Consider the following 18943-nt stretch of genomic DNA (forward strand, 5'->3'; position numbering starts at 1 on the left):
CCCAGTACCCCCAGGAGCTCATGTCTCTAGCTGCATATGTATCAGAAGATGGCCTAGTGGGCCATCAGTGGAAAGAGAGGCCCATTGGTCATGCAAACTTTATCTGCCTCAGTACAGGGGAACGCCAGGGCCAAGAAGTGGGAGTGGGTGGGTGGGGGAGCTGGTGGGGGACTTTTGGGACAGCATTGGAAATGTAAATGAAATAAATACCTAATTAAAAAAAAAAAAAGAGCACTGACTGCTATTCTACAGGTCCTGAGTTTAATGCCCAGGAACCACATGGTGGCTCACAACCATCTGTAGTGGGATCCTATGCCCTTTTCTGGCATGCTAAAGACAACTACAGTGTTCTCATATACCTAAAATAAAATAAATAATTCTAGAAGAAGAGGAGGAGGAGGAGGAAGAGGAAGGATAGGGGAGGGGTGGGGAGGGGGAGGAGGAAGAATATAGAAGAGTCATGTATAAAAAGAAAAAAGAAAAAAAAAGAATAAAGTCCCTCACATAGAGATGTAGTAGTAGAAGTACTTTAGCAGCCATCTGAGACAGTTGTGGATTCCTTCAAAGTGGCATCTTCTTGAGTGAGGGTAGCATGGGATCCTGCACCTTGACCCAGCCCTCCGCTGTGCCTGACTCGGAGCTTTGTGAAGCTCTTGTGAAGAGCACTGCAGGTTAAAAAGTTCCCCTTAGTATTGGGCAGCTACCAAGTTCAAACACAGATATAAATTCTGAAATGTTTAAATTCAACTTAAAAAATAAGTGGGCACAAAAGCTCCCAATTGTTTTCCTTAAAATGGCATCTGACTTCTTCTTCATCTTTATCTTCATCCTCATCCTCGTTCTCTTTCTCATCTTTTCTTAAAAAAAATCTCTGACAAAAACCTGACAGAGCCTTTAAAAGATATATATATATATATATATATATATATATATATATATATATATGCTTACTAGAGAAAACCACCATGTTGATAGTTTTCCTGCTGGCAGGAAATGCTCCTTTGGCTCCTTTGGCTCCTTTGGCTCCTTTGGCTGCACCGGAGTCCTGAGGCGCCCTTCCCCATCTCAGAAGGAGTACTAAAACAAGCATGCAGGAAGGCCATGTGCTGAAGCTCATTGCTACTGTCTCATCAAGGACACTCAGAAGGGAAGCTGGTGTGCTTTTACTCCTCCCCTTCCACTTGGCTCTAAGTGTCCAGCAGTGCAAACACAGTGGCTCCCAGTACACGCTGCTGCCACCACCTGGATACAGTCCAAGGGGCCAGGAGGGCTTTTCCCTGTATCCCTGGCATCACTACAAATGGCCACACAGTGGAGAAAATGCCAAATGAAGGTTTGATGTCATTATGAAAATAATTCTGGCTTCAGGGTCTCAGGGACCTCACTGATACATTTAAAAAGTTGCTGTGCCAAACAATTTTCTTCATCATTGTCTCCTCAGACAATATGTTTCATATATTTTGTTATCTACTACTCAATTCACAGTTTGGAAAAAAGGACATATGAATTGGTGGTTTTAATCTCCTAAATCTAAAACAAATTATGTAAAGGAATTGGGATGCTCTCAATTGCTTACTGTGACCAGTGGTGAGTCACTTCTGTTGGTGCCAACTTTTCTATTAAGAAAGCCAGGTAACAGACTGACTTAATGATTCCTGCCTCATACATCAGCATCTACAAAGAGATCTGTGAAACTCCACAGGCAGAAAAGAACCAGGGTGGGGCCACAGCTCAGGGGCAGAATTCAACTTCTTACAGTCAAAGGAAGTATCATTTAAAAAGCAGCAGCAGCAGCAGCTGGGCACTTCTTGGGCTGAAAAAATTCTCTGACAAAACCAGAGAATTTTAGCAGGAGGACAGCTATGAGTTTTAGGACAGACTAGGTTCCATAACGGTTCCAAGTCAGCCTGGGTACAGAGGAAAATCCTGTCTCAAAAAAGAAAAACAAAACAAAACAGCCACCAAAGACAACAAAAACACAGACCTAACATACAAAAAATTCCTCTCTGACCACGGATACAAAAAGATGCCGCAGTCATTTTCACGTAAATCTGATCAATTGTTTCCCCTTCTTACAACTGCTAGAGTTGACTAACATGTCTACCAAGACCCTACCTCACGCAGCTCTCCATTTTGTTCCCTCTTATTTAATAATGTCAGATTTTCTATGCCTGTCTAGATTTTGTTGCTGTCTTACTGGGGAGCTTTTTGTTGTTGTTTTAAACAGAATCTCACTTGAGCCCAGGCTGGTCTGGAACTCAGTATGTAGCACAGGGTGGCTTCAAACCTCCTGCTTTAGCATCTCAAGTGCTGGGATTATACATCCGAGCACCATCGCCCTCATCTTAAAGTGCATCTGTTATAATATATACAATATATTATAATATATAAAATACATAATACATATATATACTATATAATGCTGTTTACTACATTCAAAGAGGTATCCTCTTAGCTGGGTGGTGGCGGTAGATGTTTTAATCTCATCACTAGGGAGGCAGAGGGAGGCAGAGATCTGTGAATTCAAGGCCAGACAGGTCTACAGAGAGAGTTCCAGGACAGCCAAGGATACACAGAGCAACCTCCTGTCAGGTTTTTTAAAAGAAGAAAAGAGCATCCTCCTCTCTCTGAATACAAACAACCACTCTTTCTCCCAATCTAAGGTTAAGCATCAATTCCTCATAAACTTGCCCTCCAGACCACTTTAGGCCCCTCATCAATCTCAGTAACACACGGCATGCTTAGAGCTACTTGCTTTTTTATGAGAATTTGTGAATGTCTACGGTATTATAAATCCTCAGGACTGTCTCATTTATCTAGTCTCTAGCGAAACCATGCAATAGGCTGTCAATAAACATGCTAGTTCACAGGCAAGGCAGTTTTACAGCAAAAGCAGAAAGGAATTGAGGAATCTAAAAACAATTTGCAAAAGCTATATTACTCGATAAAAAATAGCAAATCGTGTAGATTATGAGAAAGATTTGTAAGATGGCGCCTATTTGGACACATAAGGAAAGATGCCTGGGTAAGGTTAAGTAGTAAGTACTACATAGTTACATAGTATAAACAAAAAGCTGGTCCACTCCTCTGGTTATTAGATGTAAGGATAGACTTTTGTCCATCAATTTCTGCTGGACAAAATATAATCTGTGAATCTTGATTCTTCCCAAAGATACAATGTTTGATGGTTACTGTAGGCCTCAAGCAACTTGGTGAGGTGCAGCCCAAGCTGTGTAATGCATGTGTGTGTCATCATGAGCTTCTGTCTCAGAGAACTTCTGTTTCATTCTAACTAACAGTTCCCAGCCCACTACAGGGAACCCCGTAGTCAATAGTTTCTGAAACCTTCACATTTTCTCCTGCTTTGTTTTGTTACTAACAGGAAAGATTTCTCCAGGAGAGAGCTGCTGCTTTTACTGGGAGCACAATTTTAAAGGCAGTAACAAAAGCTAACACTTCCATCAGGATAGATTTCAGAAGCATTATCACAGGAGGGACAGTTTACAAGACAGAAATAGCTTACCAAGTTGTATAAACTTACAAAGTTTAGGAAAAACGTAGTGGAAAGGTCAATTCATTCTTCACACTTCCTTAAAAAGCAAGCCTGCTAACCTGCCACTCTAACTCATGGCAACAGGGAGCCAAAAGATGAGGACATGTGTCCAAGTAAGAGGTCGAGTCGGGATTATAAGGATAACAGAAAAATGGATTAAGAAATACAATGCAAATAAATTTGGTAATTTTGACAGCAATTCTCATTATATCCAAGTCTTTGAGAGGAAAAATCAGTCAAAGCAAAAAGAACATTTTATCTTTATTTATGAGTTTCAAGAATTACAAAGTATATAATATGTAAACACCTTTCATTCCCATTCCCATAACAAAGTTCATTTTATGACCTCTCACAGGAGACCCTTCTTCTTCCCACACTCCTCCCCAGTAAGCAGCTAGCGCAGCACACACCGCAACTGTCCTGGGGGCACACACGTTCATTTAGAAGCGCAGGGGCTGCGTGCGCCAGGTGATCTGATGTCACCTTGCCCGAGAAATCCCCAGAGGAAATTCAAACTATCTCTGTCAAATCCTGTTAATGGCATTCTAGTAAACAAACATACCCTTCAATTCCTTGTAGACTTCCACATTCTTCTTTAAAAATAAACACGCAAATTAATGAACTTAAAACAACCATATAAAAATAGCTATTCTGAAATCTTAAAATTATATTGACATTTTTATATGAATTTCCCCAGTTTATAATCCCTACATATGAATTATTATTCAGTATTGATGCTTCTTGGCCAAGAGAAATTGTTAATTAAAAACTGTAAAACTACAGTGAACTACAAAAAACTTGGAATTTATCAAACATTGATCCAACAGTTTTGAAGGTGTAAACATATTATGCTTGCTGCATACAGAATACAGCAATGCAGAATGTGTGAGCATTCCCTGAATACATTGCATAAAATACTACGTAACCGTCAGTGTGGCGTTAAATGTCTAATCCCTAGACATATAAGGTAAAGTCTTATACCATAGTTTAATAAATCTTGAAAGTACTAGAAAAAATAGAAATTAAACAGAAGCTACTCAAGTATAATGGGTTCAGCCATGGACAAAGTTACTTCTAAATAACTCTTATCTGTTCAGAAATTCAATTCCTCCACAATATTTATTAACTTTTTTGAGTAAAAAGAAGTGAGTGGCAGCAAGAGTTCTCCATGTGTTTCATGCGTAACCCTGGAAATAATGTCTCAGGTCTGAGTTATTGCATATTAGGTTCACAAGCAGACTCAATGATGTCACTAACAAGACATTTCAGCTCTAAAATCAAACATGAAATTCCTCTCTGCCTAGCACCTTAAAATACTTTAGGTTAGCATATATTTACTTTAAATCACTAAAAATCCAAAATACAATTAAAACATCTACAGACAGTTCTTCTTGTGCTTTATGTGTGGTGCTAGAAACAGACCCAGGGCTCTGAACATATAATATCAAATTCAAAGGACATCAAAATCACTGAGTAAATAAATCCCTAGTTTTGCTCTCACCAATTCCTAACAAAACATTTACTCTAAAGTCTCAACATCTCAATAAACTGGCACTTTTCTAGGAACCATGGTTTCATAGCAATGTGTTTCTTGATAGAAACTTTAGTTTTCCTTACAAAGTAAGTGAAGTTTATAATGGAGCTAGGAAGATGTCATACAACCAAGAGGAGCTGAGTTTGATCCCCCAAACTCACACTGAGGGGTTGTGGAGCCAGAGACAGCAGTACGTCCAAGAAGTGGACACGGGAGGAGAGCAGAGATGACTGACAAGACAGTCTAGTTCAATCAGTTCAATACTCAGTGAGAACCCCTGACTCAAAACACAGTACAAGAAAGGGGGACTGATTCCCACTAAAGGGTTAAAAAGAATAGCAGCGAGAATAATGCACGTCTTACTGTGAGGGTGAAAAAATAGGATGCAGAAGCCACTGAGGAGACCCTGGGCACCAGTCTCTGGTCTCCACACACATGTACACACACATACATGCTAGTCAACATTTTCTCTCAGGCTACATTACAAGTAAAAATAAGTCCACATCCTGTCTTCTTTATAGCAAGTTAAATTGTATACAAATAAATAACTTGGGGCAGAAGAGGTGGCTCGGCAATTCAAAATGTTTGCTGCTCTAGCCTGAGACACAAGTTTGATTCCCAGCATCCACAACAGAAGGCTCACAACTGCCTACAACTTCAGTTCCGGAAGTTCTGACACCCTCTTCTGGCCTCTGAGAGCACCTGCACACACATGGTGCACAGAGCACTTATGCACATAAAAACATATACTCATAAAACCACCTACACAGAAAAAAACATAGACATAGAAAATAAATACATCAAAGCAAACTTTTATATAAACACCAATTTGGGCAATCACTTTATATATTTGTGGTTAAATCTAAGTGAAACATTAAAACTGTGGTGCTTACACGTTTACCTATATGGTGATGTGTACAAGGCAACTGTAGTCATGAACCCTAATTATAAGTTCTAAGTACCTCCTGTTTAAGAATTTGTATTTTTCTGATCGAATCCTGCCTGGTGCTACAAACACAGGGAGGTCAGAGGTCCTGGGGAGGGCGAGCCTACCCTGCTGCTTTGCTAAGCGAGCATGAGTTGAACTGCCTTCAAAACATTTATGCTTATACACAGAGTAAGTTTGACTAAACTTTGGTCAAAGAACTTCTTTGTGCAGCAGGCAGCAGTGAATGCCCACTCCTAACTGGTCACAATACTGAGTTTGAGTGACTTTTGAGTGCTCTGTACTAAATAAGACAGTTATATCATCCATTGCCAAGGCAGCAGGGTAGATGAATGAAAGGGAAGACGTGAAATGCTGTATTCCACATAGGAGACGTACTCTACACCCATGAACACCACAGAACCTATGCTTACACACAAAAACCTACACAAAATCCAGACTGTCAGTATTCCAGCATGGGATGGCGAGGGACTCTCGAGGGAGGCCCAGCAGGAGCTGCTGAGGGTACAGACACCGATGAGCTGCATCACCCAATACACGACCCCTCACACATGCTCACACAAGTAACTGTATTTAAGCTCAGTGGAGAGAAGGGTTCCAGAGGCGTGGGAGGACGATAAGAGAGAGGATGGGGGCTGAATATGATTAGAATATATTATATACATGTATAACATTGTCAAAGGACAGCTTAAACTACATTAGAGACAGAATGTGCTCTGCTAGTTCTGCGACATGTTATTATTGTCTGAAGTATACTGACTTTGTATCTACTGTGCAGTTCTCAACAGAAAACTGAGTAAAAGCATACTATTTTGAGAAAGGTATTTTTAACCTACTAACACTTTTAACTATACATGCCCATGCCACTCAGTACAACACTGCAACCCATGCACCTATGTAAACAGCACACGTCCAACACTGGCTCTTACATGGACCAAATGAATAACAAATTCTTTCTTCTCTTTTAAACCTTCAGTTTGTCAAACTAATACAAGTATGTGCACAGTTAAATTGTGGAATTAATTTCAAAGAGGCTCCCGTTATTGCCAGAACTCATGCAGTGAGGGAGCTTTAGGATGTTCCAGAGCAGCCAGGCAAGCAGTGAGCTGCTGACACCTGGAGTCCCAGCAATTCTGCACTAAGTCAGGAGAGGGCAATTGAGTGAAGGACTCTGGGCATAGCCTAGGCAATACAGGAAGAATCCCAGCTTACCCTCCCTCTTTTTAAAAAAAAAAAAAAAGGCAGTGTAGAATATCTTCTATTGGTTGTCTAACAACAAATTTGAATGAGAAATTTTCAGGAATTTTGGCCCCACTACTAAGCTGAACTAACTCTTCCCCAAAATTATCTAGTACATATAAGTGTTTTTACTTCTAAATGAACATATATACAAACAACCCAGTGAACAAAAATACAAGCAAAGGTGTTCACTTTAAAATGCTAAGAGCTGACAACAGTTAAAAAAATCTTACAGTTTTAAATTATAAAAAAAAAAAACGGTATCAACTGAGAGAATCAAAGAATTTATATAGATATAAGCTAGGTATAACGTGACAGGGCGATGTTATGAACTGTGCGTTTTCTGTCTTAATGACAGCCTCACACACAGAACTGCTGGGAGTCTAACTCTGTATGACTCGCTCAGCAACCTAGACAATACAAACTCACCCGGAAACCAAGTCAGCAAAAAGCCTCCTAGTAGCCAAAGAGGATGGCAAAAGCCCGAGTGCTAAAAAAATGTGTTATATATAGTCTTTTGTTTGCTGTAATTTTAAATAAAGAAGGGAAGGGAAGAGAGGACGGGGGAGGGAGGGAGGAGGGAGGGCAGAGGGCGGGAGGGGAGGATTAGATGGTCCCAGCTCTAGCCTTCTTGATAGACATAGAAAACTAAAGGAGAAACAGGTGTTTCTGTCAGTCTAAAATGAAAAGCAACAACAGAAATAAAGCAGGGGACCAGTCGAGAACCCAAAACCCTATAAATAGGTCTACACTGCCAAGGCACTCTCAGGCATAGCATACCACAAGATAATAATTTATGTTATAAATTTGTTAAACTATATTCCAAACACTCATGAATAATGCAGAAAACTAATGTTTTAAAGTTTCCCTCCAAAATATTTGAAGTTTAAAAAAAAAAAAAACCTTTGAGCTATAGGAAATTTACTTTTTTGGAATCCATTTATGTGAACCACCACTCTTTAGAGAATTATACAATTATGGTTACATATGTTATTGATTATAAAAAGTCATCTGAAATCTGCCTAGCAGCTTTCCAGGAAAAAAAAAATGTTCCACACACGTTCTAAGAGGAGCTGCTCACCAAGCCGTGTAAGGCACCTTCACGTCCACACTGACCAGCAGACCTATGCATGAACACACAGGCTCTATATACTTAGGCCAGGTTCAGATCTGGAAATCAGCAGCATCCTATTTCTCAGAACTTGTTCACAGATATTTGTGGGGCGCCCGACCTCCTCTAGTTCTTACTACAAGTATATATTCTTTCCATAACGCCATGCCAAAACTTGGTAAATGTTTTACTGTCTAATTCATCTTTAGAGCCTATAAAAATTTAATATTTATAATTTACTGAATTCTATCATCAGAATCATTTTTTATTGCTGGTCTTCATTTCCCAAGGTATGTTCCAGGGAACTCTACCCCAAGAGCACAATACAGGCTATTGCTGTGAGTAAGGCAAAGAGCTGCATGGCTATGCTTAGAAAACACTTGGGAGTGATTGTTTGGTTTTTCTTTCATGTTATTGTTCAGCTCTTTAATGCATCTATTCCTTGGTGCTGGCACTCTCCAAATGAAGACTAGAGATCTTCTCTCCACAGACATCTTATACACCCTAGCAATCTGAGACACACAAAGGAAACTCTAGCATAAAAATCCAATGCGGAAAGCCCCCAATCACTCAAATCTCAGTCTATACAACAGTGAATTGCAAGGCTTAAAACACACTGAAAATATATCAAAAAAAAAAAAAAAAAAACAAAAACCTTAAGTCAGAAAAGGTTGAGTAGTCAGCTATAAGTCTCATGAATTCCTTGTCTACATCTTAAAAATTAGTTTTTATGAGGGGAAAACAAAGGTGTGGGGGTGTCGTCTATATACATAGGTATTAAGAAAGACCACACACGACTTTTTCTGAAAGCGTCAAGGAGTTTCTTAAGCTAAAATAGCCCAATAAACAAACAGCACGCAGGGCATACAACTCAACAGTGTCGCGTCTGTACACACAGACCCACTCATGCTCTACATTTGCTGTGCTATGTAAATCTTGTACATCTCATTACATTTTACTTCTATTCATATCAGTGTTATATAGGAACAAATATTTTTCTTTATAACCACAACCCTACATACTTCAATAAAATGATCTGAGTAGTTTCTAGTTTGTACATGATAACTCATTCATAGAGCTCAATGGTTTAGAAGAACAAGCATGTACCACTTCTCACGTGACTACTAGTTAACTGGGTTAACAAGTGCCAGCCAATGTAGCCGAAGCTCTCCCACAGGTCTGAAGTTGGCTGACTTTCTATGCTGGTCTAGAATAGCCTAAGCTGAGCCTGAACGCTTCTCCACCTGACCGGACGGGACCAGACCGGACCGGACCGCTCACCCTGCACAGGGCTTCATCAGATGCTTGTCATGGCCTGAAGGAATAGAACTCTTCCGAGGTTTATGCTGGGAACACCGTCATTTCTGTGATGCCACTGGCTGCCTTAGATGAATGGTGTATGGAATAGCCCCTGCCCTTCTAATGGGAGTGGCCGCACAGTCACACTGCAAAGGGTGCCCTAAGAAAAGACGCAGAAACTAAATTAACTAAATCTTAATGTCTCTCCTCATTTCACAGTACATGAAATTAAACTTAGGGCTGGTGAGACGCCATGCCAGCAAGCACGACGACCTGAGTGCCAAGGCCAAAGTTCACATGGTAGGAAGAGAAAACTGATTCTCTGACCTCTGCACCCGTGCCGTGGCAGGGGCATGCCCACACCCATGTACAGCATTAGATGGATGATAAGGGGATATGCATGCCTGTTTAAAATAATAAATAAAACCTATATATCTTTTACTTATAAGTAAAATCCTCCTGATTCTTCATATATTTTTACCTCTACTAGACAGTAATATCTTTAAAGATCTACAATATGATTTCCTTTCATTCTTTAGTAAATCCATTTTCTCTCTCATTAATTTCCATAGAGGCAACTTATAGAATTTGTTTTCAAAGTCCCATCTGAAAGTGCCCCAGGTTCTCCCCAAACCAAAGCACTGGCAGCCTTCCGCTCTCCTGCCTGCTGTCCACCTGGTGCCCCTGCTGTCGAGTGTTCAATACCTCACTTGTGGCCTGGCTTTCTGCAGACCACTGCAGCCTGGAGTGAAAGAGAACTTCTCTGTGTGTCTTAGCTTCTCCCGGTGGCTGCAGAAGGCTAGCCCTCAGCTTACAAACTGCTAGTCTTCGCTCACTATTTTTTCCTCAGTGAATTACTGCATGTGTGTACTACCCGGCTGCCACTCTTCCATATTCCTTCCCTCTTTCTCCATCCAGATGACTGATGCAATCAGACATTTACTCCCCAGCTTAAAAACCCTGGAATTCATGGACAAACATTTCACAATGAGTTACTACAGAAAAGAAGACGGGATTAGAAGGGAATAACAAACACTGGGGAGATGACAAAACTTCACCAAAAAAAAAAAAAAGGCATTAAAATGCAAACACTTGAAAGCTTTTTTTGAGACACAGCCCTCTATTTTTGCTCAGAAAGCAATTTCCCACAGCTGAAACGTTTGCCAGCATTTCGCTATAGAGGGGAAACCTCACAAATTCTGAACTCAACGTCTGCTTTTCCCTTCACAACTATTAAGTAAGGCTGCACGGAACAGGACACAGAATGAACAGGGACTGTTCAAAGTGAGGGAATGGCACAGCCACACAGAGACAGACCTACACAGGCACCTCAGCTTACTTTATAGCCAAGTAAGGTGACTGAGTCAGGTGAGATGCTCTCGGTTGCTAAACTTCTGTGATTGCCACTTGCATGCAGACGTGCTAATAACAGCAGGCTACTTTAACTGCTGCTGCCCAGCAAACAAAGGGAGAGCATCTGAGAGCTAGAGGCACGTGTGCTTTAATGAACATGTTGCACACAGACTTCTTGGATAACTTTTGAGGGATTCTTGCACTCATGTACTGATTGGCTGATATACTTGTTTGGGAATGTGTACAGGTGCACAGGCTACGGAGGACATATGGAAGCCAGGAGAGAAGAGTCTGCTCTCTCAAACCATGTAAAGTCCAGACACTTAACTACTAGTGTTAGCTACTGAACAATCTCACTAGCACTTTGTAGGTTTTGTTCTAAAAAAAAAATATATCAAAATATACAGATTCATAGACAAAAAGAAGGAAAATTCCAGTTATTTCATTATCATTACAAAAATCATCACAAAGTACTTTCAACTCTAAGAACAAGCAAGAACTGTTTTTGGAAATTATATTTTAAAAACATGCAGAAACATATGAAATGGCAGCCACATCTAACCATTTTAGCTGTGAGGATGCTTTTTACTAGATGACATCTATCAACTGCAAGAAAAAGACAGGCTTTGAACTGAACGTTCACAGTGGGGCTGGAGAGATGGTTAGGTAATTAAGAGCCATGCTGCTCTTTTAGGAAAGCAGAGTTCTAAGACCCTAGCACCCAAATCAGGCGGCTAGCAGTCTCCTCTAACCTCAGTTCCAAGGGTCTGATGCCCTCTTCTGACCTCTGCAAGCACACACTACTATTAACAGACAGACAGACAGACACACACACACAAATTAAAAATGAGATAAATCTTCAACGTGTCATGCACTAGGTTGCTCGAGCTGTAGAAACTTGTTTTGTAATAGCTCCAGAGGCTCCACGTCTTTGGTAAAGAAGGGTTTGGGAAGTTTGCTTCTTCCAAGGCCATTCCTCCTTGGCTTCCTGACTGCTACAGGCTTCCTTACTGTGGCATCCTGTGGCCTTTCTCTCGGGATATGTATCCCTCACACCTTATTTATAAGGATACCAATCATGCAATATTAGGCTCATATTCACAGCCTCATATTCACTTCTCTTACCGCATTAACGCCCAAACAGTTGCATTCTGAAATCCTAAGAGTATTGAGGCACAAAATCCATAATATATATCCTCCCTACTTTAGACAGATTCTGCACTGAGGAGTCAATTATATCAGTGCCATACTCTTACCCTGTGCCATACTCTTACCCTCAGCCACACTCTTACCCTGGGTCAAAGCTACTACAAATTATAAAATGGCTCCCCATCACATTTTATCAACCCACAAGTAAAGATAAATTCCTCTCGTGAGCCTTTTTATCTTCAGTGTCATCTGGTTTTCACAACCATTTTCCTTCATAAGAATGTTATTAAACGCTGTTTTTTTGTGCGTCCCACTCTAATAAAGTTGACAAAACAGAAAAGACTGCTATCTTCCCCTCTTCCTTCTTTCATTTCATGCTTGGATCAGATTAACCTCAGTCTCTATTTCATACTGAATCTTCTAGAATGGAAGTGAGAGAACAAGATTATCTGTGACATACTGTCAGAGTTCCTCAATTGAGTCTGGTAGAAGCTGGGCCAGAACAAAACCATAAGCACCGCCTTAGCGTCCACGGGACCCAGTTCTCACAAACATCAATTGTCTCTCTCTCCTAGTATATCAAAGTTAACTCACAGTTTTCTTCCTTCCATGAATAACTGGCTACAGCAGTCACAACTCTACCCTCTACTCCAACACTGCTGTGAAGCCACAGGCTGGCAAACACTCCTGGGTGTGTTCAGCACTTAGTGCACAGCACAGTAACAAGAAAGGAAGCTGAGGTCAATGGCTGCCTATACCATGTTCTTTTTATGCCTATATCATGTTCTTCTTATAGAAACTATGTCTGAATGAGTTGTCCAAAATGAGACAAGGAACAGCATAAAACAGTTCCTAGCACCCACATCAAGTGGTTGGTCTAGGGGGGTCTAATGCCTCAGGGCATCTACACACACATGTTCACAGCGCACACGCACGCACACACACACACACACACACACACATTTAAAAAATAAAAACCAGATAAATAGAAAAGGTCAGTAATGGTGATTTCAAACCAAACAAAAATAACACAAGAAGGAAAACAGTACCTTCCACTTGTCAATACAAAGTTAAAATCATAAATAAGATGTAAGTTTCCATAGAACAGTGCTTTTCCGACCAACCTACAAAATGTCAACTAAGTCATTTCTTTTCCCTCAAACATGCTCTGTTGTCTTCGCATCTCAGGGTTTCTAAACACAGGATCACTTTGGTCAGGAAAGCTCCTTCCCTTGTAGCACCCTCCTCTGTATGATTTAAATCTCAACTAAAAGGAGACTTTCTCAGGGTCAAGCTGTAGTTCAGCGATAGACTAACCACATGTTTGCCAAGGCCTAGGCATAACCTTAATAACAATAACAATGGTAACTGCTTTATGTGTGGTAAATCCTTCTACGTTCTCTCTTTGTTTTACATGTGTGTGTACACAAGGATACACACACACACACACACGCCAAGGTATCCCTGTGGAAGTCCTAGACCACCTTCAGGAGGCTACTCTCTCACTTTACTATGTGGGGTTCACAGATCAAGCTTGGCTTGTTAGGCACCTGTATGCACTAAGCTACCTCACCAGCCCTCTCAACCCTTTGTTTCCTTTAGTTTAACTTTATCCAACAATAATCATCACACATAAAACTACAGTGTTTATCTTTGGGTATCCCTGTCATTTCATCTTGCAGTATTCACTTCCAAGGGAACAAAGGGCCCAGAAAGACGGAGATTCAGAGCAGAGTGTGATGGTCCACACCTCAACTCAGAACTAACTGCCATTCTAAGTCAAAGGCCAAGAAAAAGGCCGAATTGCAATTGATGTGAATTTACTACTGACAGACCTCTCTAGGATGTGATAAAGGATATGGATAACGTCGTCTGAGCTTCAAGGTTAGTGATCCCCAACAGAACTGTGGCTGAAGAACAGCCAGCTTGGACGGTGATACAGTCTTACTCAGATGGAGTCAGTCTTCACTGCAGAGATCCTAGTCACACTTGCAAAGCCATTTAGGTCCTCTATTAGCATCAGTCTAATCCAGTGTGCCCCATGATAAACTCTACTGGAATTTACAAAATCTCTCATTTCCATAGCATCCCTATTTGTTTAACTAAACTACACTGCAGACAGTAGTCAAAGCAAAGTCAAGAATAGGAACACATAAACACCAAAATTCCTACTACTCTACTCCTTACTTCACTAGGGTTGCCATGATACAGCTGTTAGAGAGAGCCTAGAATCTACTGAAGCATTCAAAAAAGTACCAACAATACTCACGCATCATTTGAGCAAGTCATAAATTCTCCTTTTATTTTGGGATGCCATGAGCCAGTATGAAGCATTGCTGTGTGGCCCTTAAAGAAGAAAGAGGAGAGGGGTTAAAACGTAAATACACTGACATCATACATTTAAGAGCAAGAATCCTTTGGCACCCTCAAAATAGACTACCTTACTTATAAACTAGTATTATGTTGTACCGGCTTCATCCCATACACATGTTGGATTCCACTTGTTTTCCAGTCTCTGGCCAGTCTGGAAACCAGCAGTGCTTACCTGGCACGGGTTCCTAATAAGGAGAGTAGTTGGTATGTTCTCTTTAGGGAAAATAAGAGGCAAAACCTAAGGCAGACAAGGACCTTCTTTAAAGTCATGATCTTTTATTTAATAGAAAATAATTAAAGAAATTAGGAAGCATTTACAAACAAGCAAAGCAAGACACCAAGGTAGAAAATTCGTACATCCTAAAACTATGTTAACAATACTGACTCCACATCCTAGCTGTAACAATAAATATAAGAGGAAAAATATTTCAAACTAGCAGGGAAATTATCTCTACCTAAAATAGAGAACAGGAGAAAAATACTAGAATCAAAGAAACATGATAACAATGTAAAAATCAATATACAACCAAATCAATAAGAATACACATCAAATACAGAGGCACATACAAACACCTCCCACACCACACAATCCCAGGAGTGCAGTTAGGGGGAGTCTCTTACATATTGAGTCAGGAGGATCAGGAGAGGCAGAAAAGAGGCTAACAGTTCTTATAGAATAATGACAGGATCTCTAACAAAGTCCAAAATAAAGCTATACAAGAAAAATATCGCTCTTTAAGCTCTCACCCTCTTTCTCTCTCTCTCTCTCTCCCTTCCCCCTTCTCTGCACGTGCCATGGCCAGCTTCTCTGTTTCTACCTTCTCTCCTACCCCCTGCCTTTCTACAATAAAGTTCTAAAACCATTATATAAGTGCCTCTCTGGAAAGAATAAATTTGAAATCAAAATCTAAAAATCATTTCCAGCCTAAATTGTCCATAATCCCTCAAACAGTATTTAGTGTCATCCTATCCATTCTATAAAACAAACAGGGACCACCAAGGTAGAGTCTTGTAGAGTGCAGTAAGGAGACATGAACTAAAGCAATACCTATGGGGACTAGATAAAAAGATGAGGATCTCTTCCTGTATCTGAACTTGCAACCATGTTTCTAACTCCCCAACTGACACCCCTACGTGCATTTCAAACACAAAATGTCCAATAAGGACATTCTGATTTATAGTCTCTAACTCATTTTCAATTTGCTTCCCAGTGAAGCTATAAACTTGGGAGTCTTCCTTAAATACTCCCCTAGACCTAATCCCCTGGTCTTCTAGATATAATCAAATTCCATCTTCCAGCCAGTCTCTTGCCAAGTCTATCAAAAATACTTCAAGTCTGGGGCTGGAGAGATGGCTTAGCGGTTAAGAGCACTGACTGTTCTTCTGAAGGTCCTGAGTTCAAATCCCAGAAACCACATGGTGGCTCACAACCACCTGTAATGAGATCTGGAGCCCTCTTCTGGTGCGCCTGAAGACAGCTACAGTGTACTTAGATTTAATAATGAATAAATCTTTGGAAAAAAAAAATACTTCAAGTCTACATTTTTCTTTCAGTACTACCACTCCTCTAGAAACCAACATTATCTTCTGCTTCTTCATCAGTTATTCTTATGTTATCAGTCTCTTGACTTCCATTCTTCTCTCATGTGCTCCATACAGCAATGAAGACCATTTAAAGAACAGCTCTGTAGTAGCTGATGCAGGGACGCAGGAGGACCACCAGAACCAACTGCATACACAAGAAACTGTCAAAAAATACAGGATACAGTTCTAATGTGCACTCCTGTCTCTAGCCCTTTAGAACACAGTATACAGTTCTAATGCACACTCCTCGTCTCTAACCCTCTACTAGCTTCCAGCATCTTTCAATAAACTCAAACAAACTACATTTTCTGCTTATTAATTTCCTCACAACTTCACTGAGTTCCTTCCTGCCCAACATGCACCAACTGTTGCCTGCCCTTCGGTGCCTGCTTTTCAGTGCCTGGCTTTTGCTTCCTCTACTATACAGAGCTCTCTCCAGAGATAGCACAGTTCCCATCTACTGGAAGCCTTTCTATTTTCATTTTCTCATGATGGCTCTTTTGTTCTTCCAGCCTTGACCGCAAGTAACCCCCAGCCCTCTAAGTAAGCACAGCTTACTTAACTCATGGTTCTTTACCATAGCACCTATTTCCCTAATGACAGCAATCATAGTGTTAAAGTTAGGCCCTGGTTCTTCCTCCCAGCCCCATGCTCCCAGAATAGGACTCAGACTCAAAATATATTTACAAATACATTGGCCATATAGCTAGGCTCTTCTCTGACCAGACATAACTTAAAATGTTCCATTTATTCTAGCCTACATTCTGTCACATGGCTGGTTACCTGTGCTCAGGTACCATGCCTCTAGTTCATCACATCTTTCCAGTGGATCTCCAGCCTGCCTCTATCACAGAATCCTTTCTGTTTTCCTGATGTCCCACCTCTATCTCCAGCCTAAGCCACAGGCCATAGGCTTTTTAATTAACAGGTGATGCATCCATACAATACACAAGATGTTTTCTCTACAATAATGTGAGATTCTTCATTCATTGATTTGGCTTCTGAAAAAAAAGTGAAATTTCACATATTCACAAACAAACATAGATAGGACAATCTAAGATCTAACATAAATGAAAACAAATGAACCTTGCTGTGTTTCCAATAAGGAAGACATGAAAAGCTAAAAGGAAGTAGAGAGAAAAATGCACCTGCAGTGGACTGGGCGCTGGCCTCCAAAATATGTCCTTAGCCCAGGTCCTGGAGTCTCTGAAGCAGTGTTTTCAGAAACAAATAGGGATCTGGGTAGGTACATCTACCACGTAATTCCTACAGCTCAGGAAAAAAGTCACAGAAGCCAGAAAGAGCAGAGCACCAGGATTCTGCACAGCGTCTTCTAGACATGACAGGGAAGCTGCACCCAAGACACCTCAAAACTATGGCTGCCTAAACATGGCCTGCTGCATGATGACACCACCAGCCGGATATGCCAGTCTGGATTAGAGAGAATTTCACAAGGTGCCACTCCTAGAGAAGAGCTACAGGCAATCAATGGCTGATCAGAGAGGGAGAATCTAGGCATGAGCTCCCTGATGTGATAGCCAATCCCAAGGAGTCAGCCCTAAACACACCTACAGACAAGCAACCCAAAATGGACTCAAGTAGGGTGAGAGGGTGAGTGTGTGTGTGTGTGTGTGTGTGTGTGCGCGCGCATATGCATGTATGTCTATCTGTCTGTCTGCCTGCCTGCCTGTCTGTGTCTGTGTGTGAAACAATAATAACAAGGAAGAAGTAATGAATTTGAGAGAGTGGAAAGGACACTGGAGGAACTTGAAGAGGGGAGAGCAAGATGAAAATTATATAAATATAATGCTGAGTGTTCTTCTAAAAGAACAGAGTAGATTGCACAAAAAGAAAGCTATATGAAGTTGACACTAGAGTTATCTAGCCACGAGTCAAGGACATCAAAGTCACCTTAGGAGAGTGAAGCAAGGAAGGAGCCCCCTCCCCACTTCAGCCATTGTAGGGAGTAGAATCCTGCTATACCTGTATTTTCTCATTTCTGACCTCAAGAATTGTGAAGGAATTAATCATGTTTAAAACCACAATATTTGTGGTAATTAATTACAGTAGTCCATAGAAAGTAGAAAATACTCTCAGCTTAAGACAAGAATAGTATTGAATTCTAATTAATCCATTTGTTTTCTCTTTGCAGTGGCATGCATTAACAATTCTAAACTGCTTTCAATACAGAGAAGGATTAATCTCGTGAATAAGTATGCTGAGGCTGATGTGAATCAGGTTTCTCGCTGTTGGAGAAAACAGCTACAAAAAGAGGAAAGAAAAGAATCATAAGGAACTCTGTCGAGTTTTAAACTATATGAAGATAAGATAAACAGAGGTGTTTATGTGTATACGGACATGCCATTCTCCTGCTCCATGTGCTGAGTGTCTGGAAATGACAGCGAGTCCGGCGAAGAGACCCTGAACTCTAACAATGAGTTCCTAATTAAAAGAACCAGAGCTTCCTGGAGAAATGACTGCACACAGCACTGGAAAAGGAAGGGGAACATGAAACATCTCACTACAGGGCTCAAGGACAGGCTGGAGGGGCTTCAACTTCTGGGAAAGTTACAACAGCAAAACAATGATAGCAAGGTACCATAAACCACTGGCTACAGTAAGAACCTACGAGTGCATACTGTAAAACAAGCTAATTATTTAAAGTCTCAATTGTGGTGGGACTAATCCAAGCTCTCAGAATAAAGCAAAGAGATAGGAAGGAAGGAAGGAAGGAAGGAAGGAAGGAAGGAAGGAAGGAAGGAAGGAAGAAAGAAAGAAAGAAAGAAAGAAAGAAAGAAAGAA

General features: G+C 40.7%; 1 protein-coding gene across 1 annotated transcript in view; it reads right to left on the reverse strand.

The window, feature by feature from the left end:
• Wdr70 (WD repeat domain 70) overlaps positions 1-18943 on the reverse strand; it is a 204287-nt gene that overhangs the window by 112716 nt on the left and 72628 nt on the right. The window contains exon 9 of the mRNA XM_021183813.2: positions 14454-14530. Coding sequence (XP_021039472.1) covers positions 14454-14530 — 77 coding nt within the window. The remainder of the gene's footprint in view (positions 1-14453; positions 14531-18943) is intronic.

Source organism: Mus caroli, chromosome 15, assembly GCF_900094665.2.
Source record: "Mus caroli chromosome 15, CAROLI_EIJ_v1.1, whole genome shotgun sequence".
NCBI lineage: Eukaryota > Metazoa > Chordata > Mammalia > Rodentia > Muridae > Mus > Mus caroli.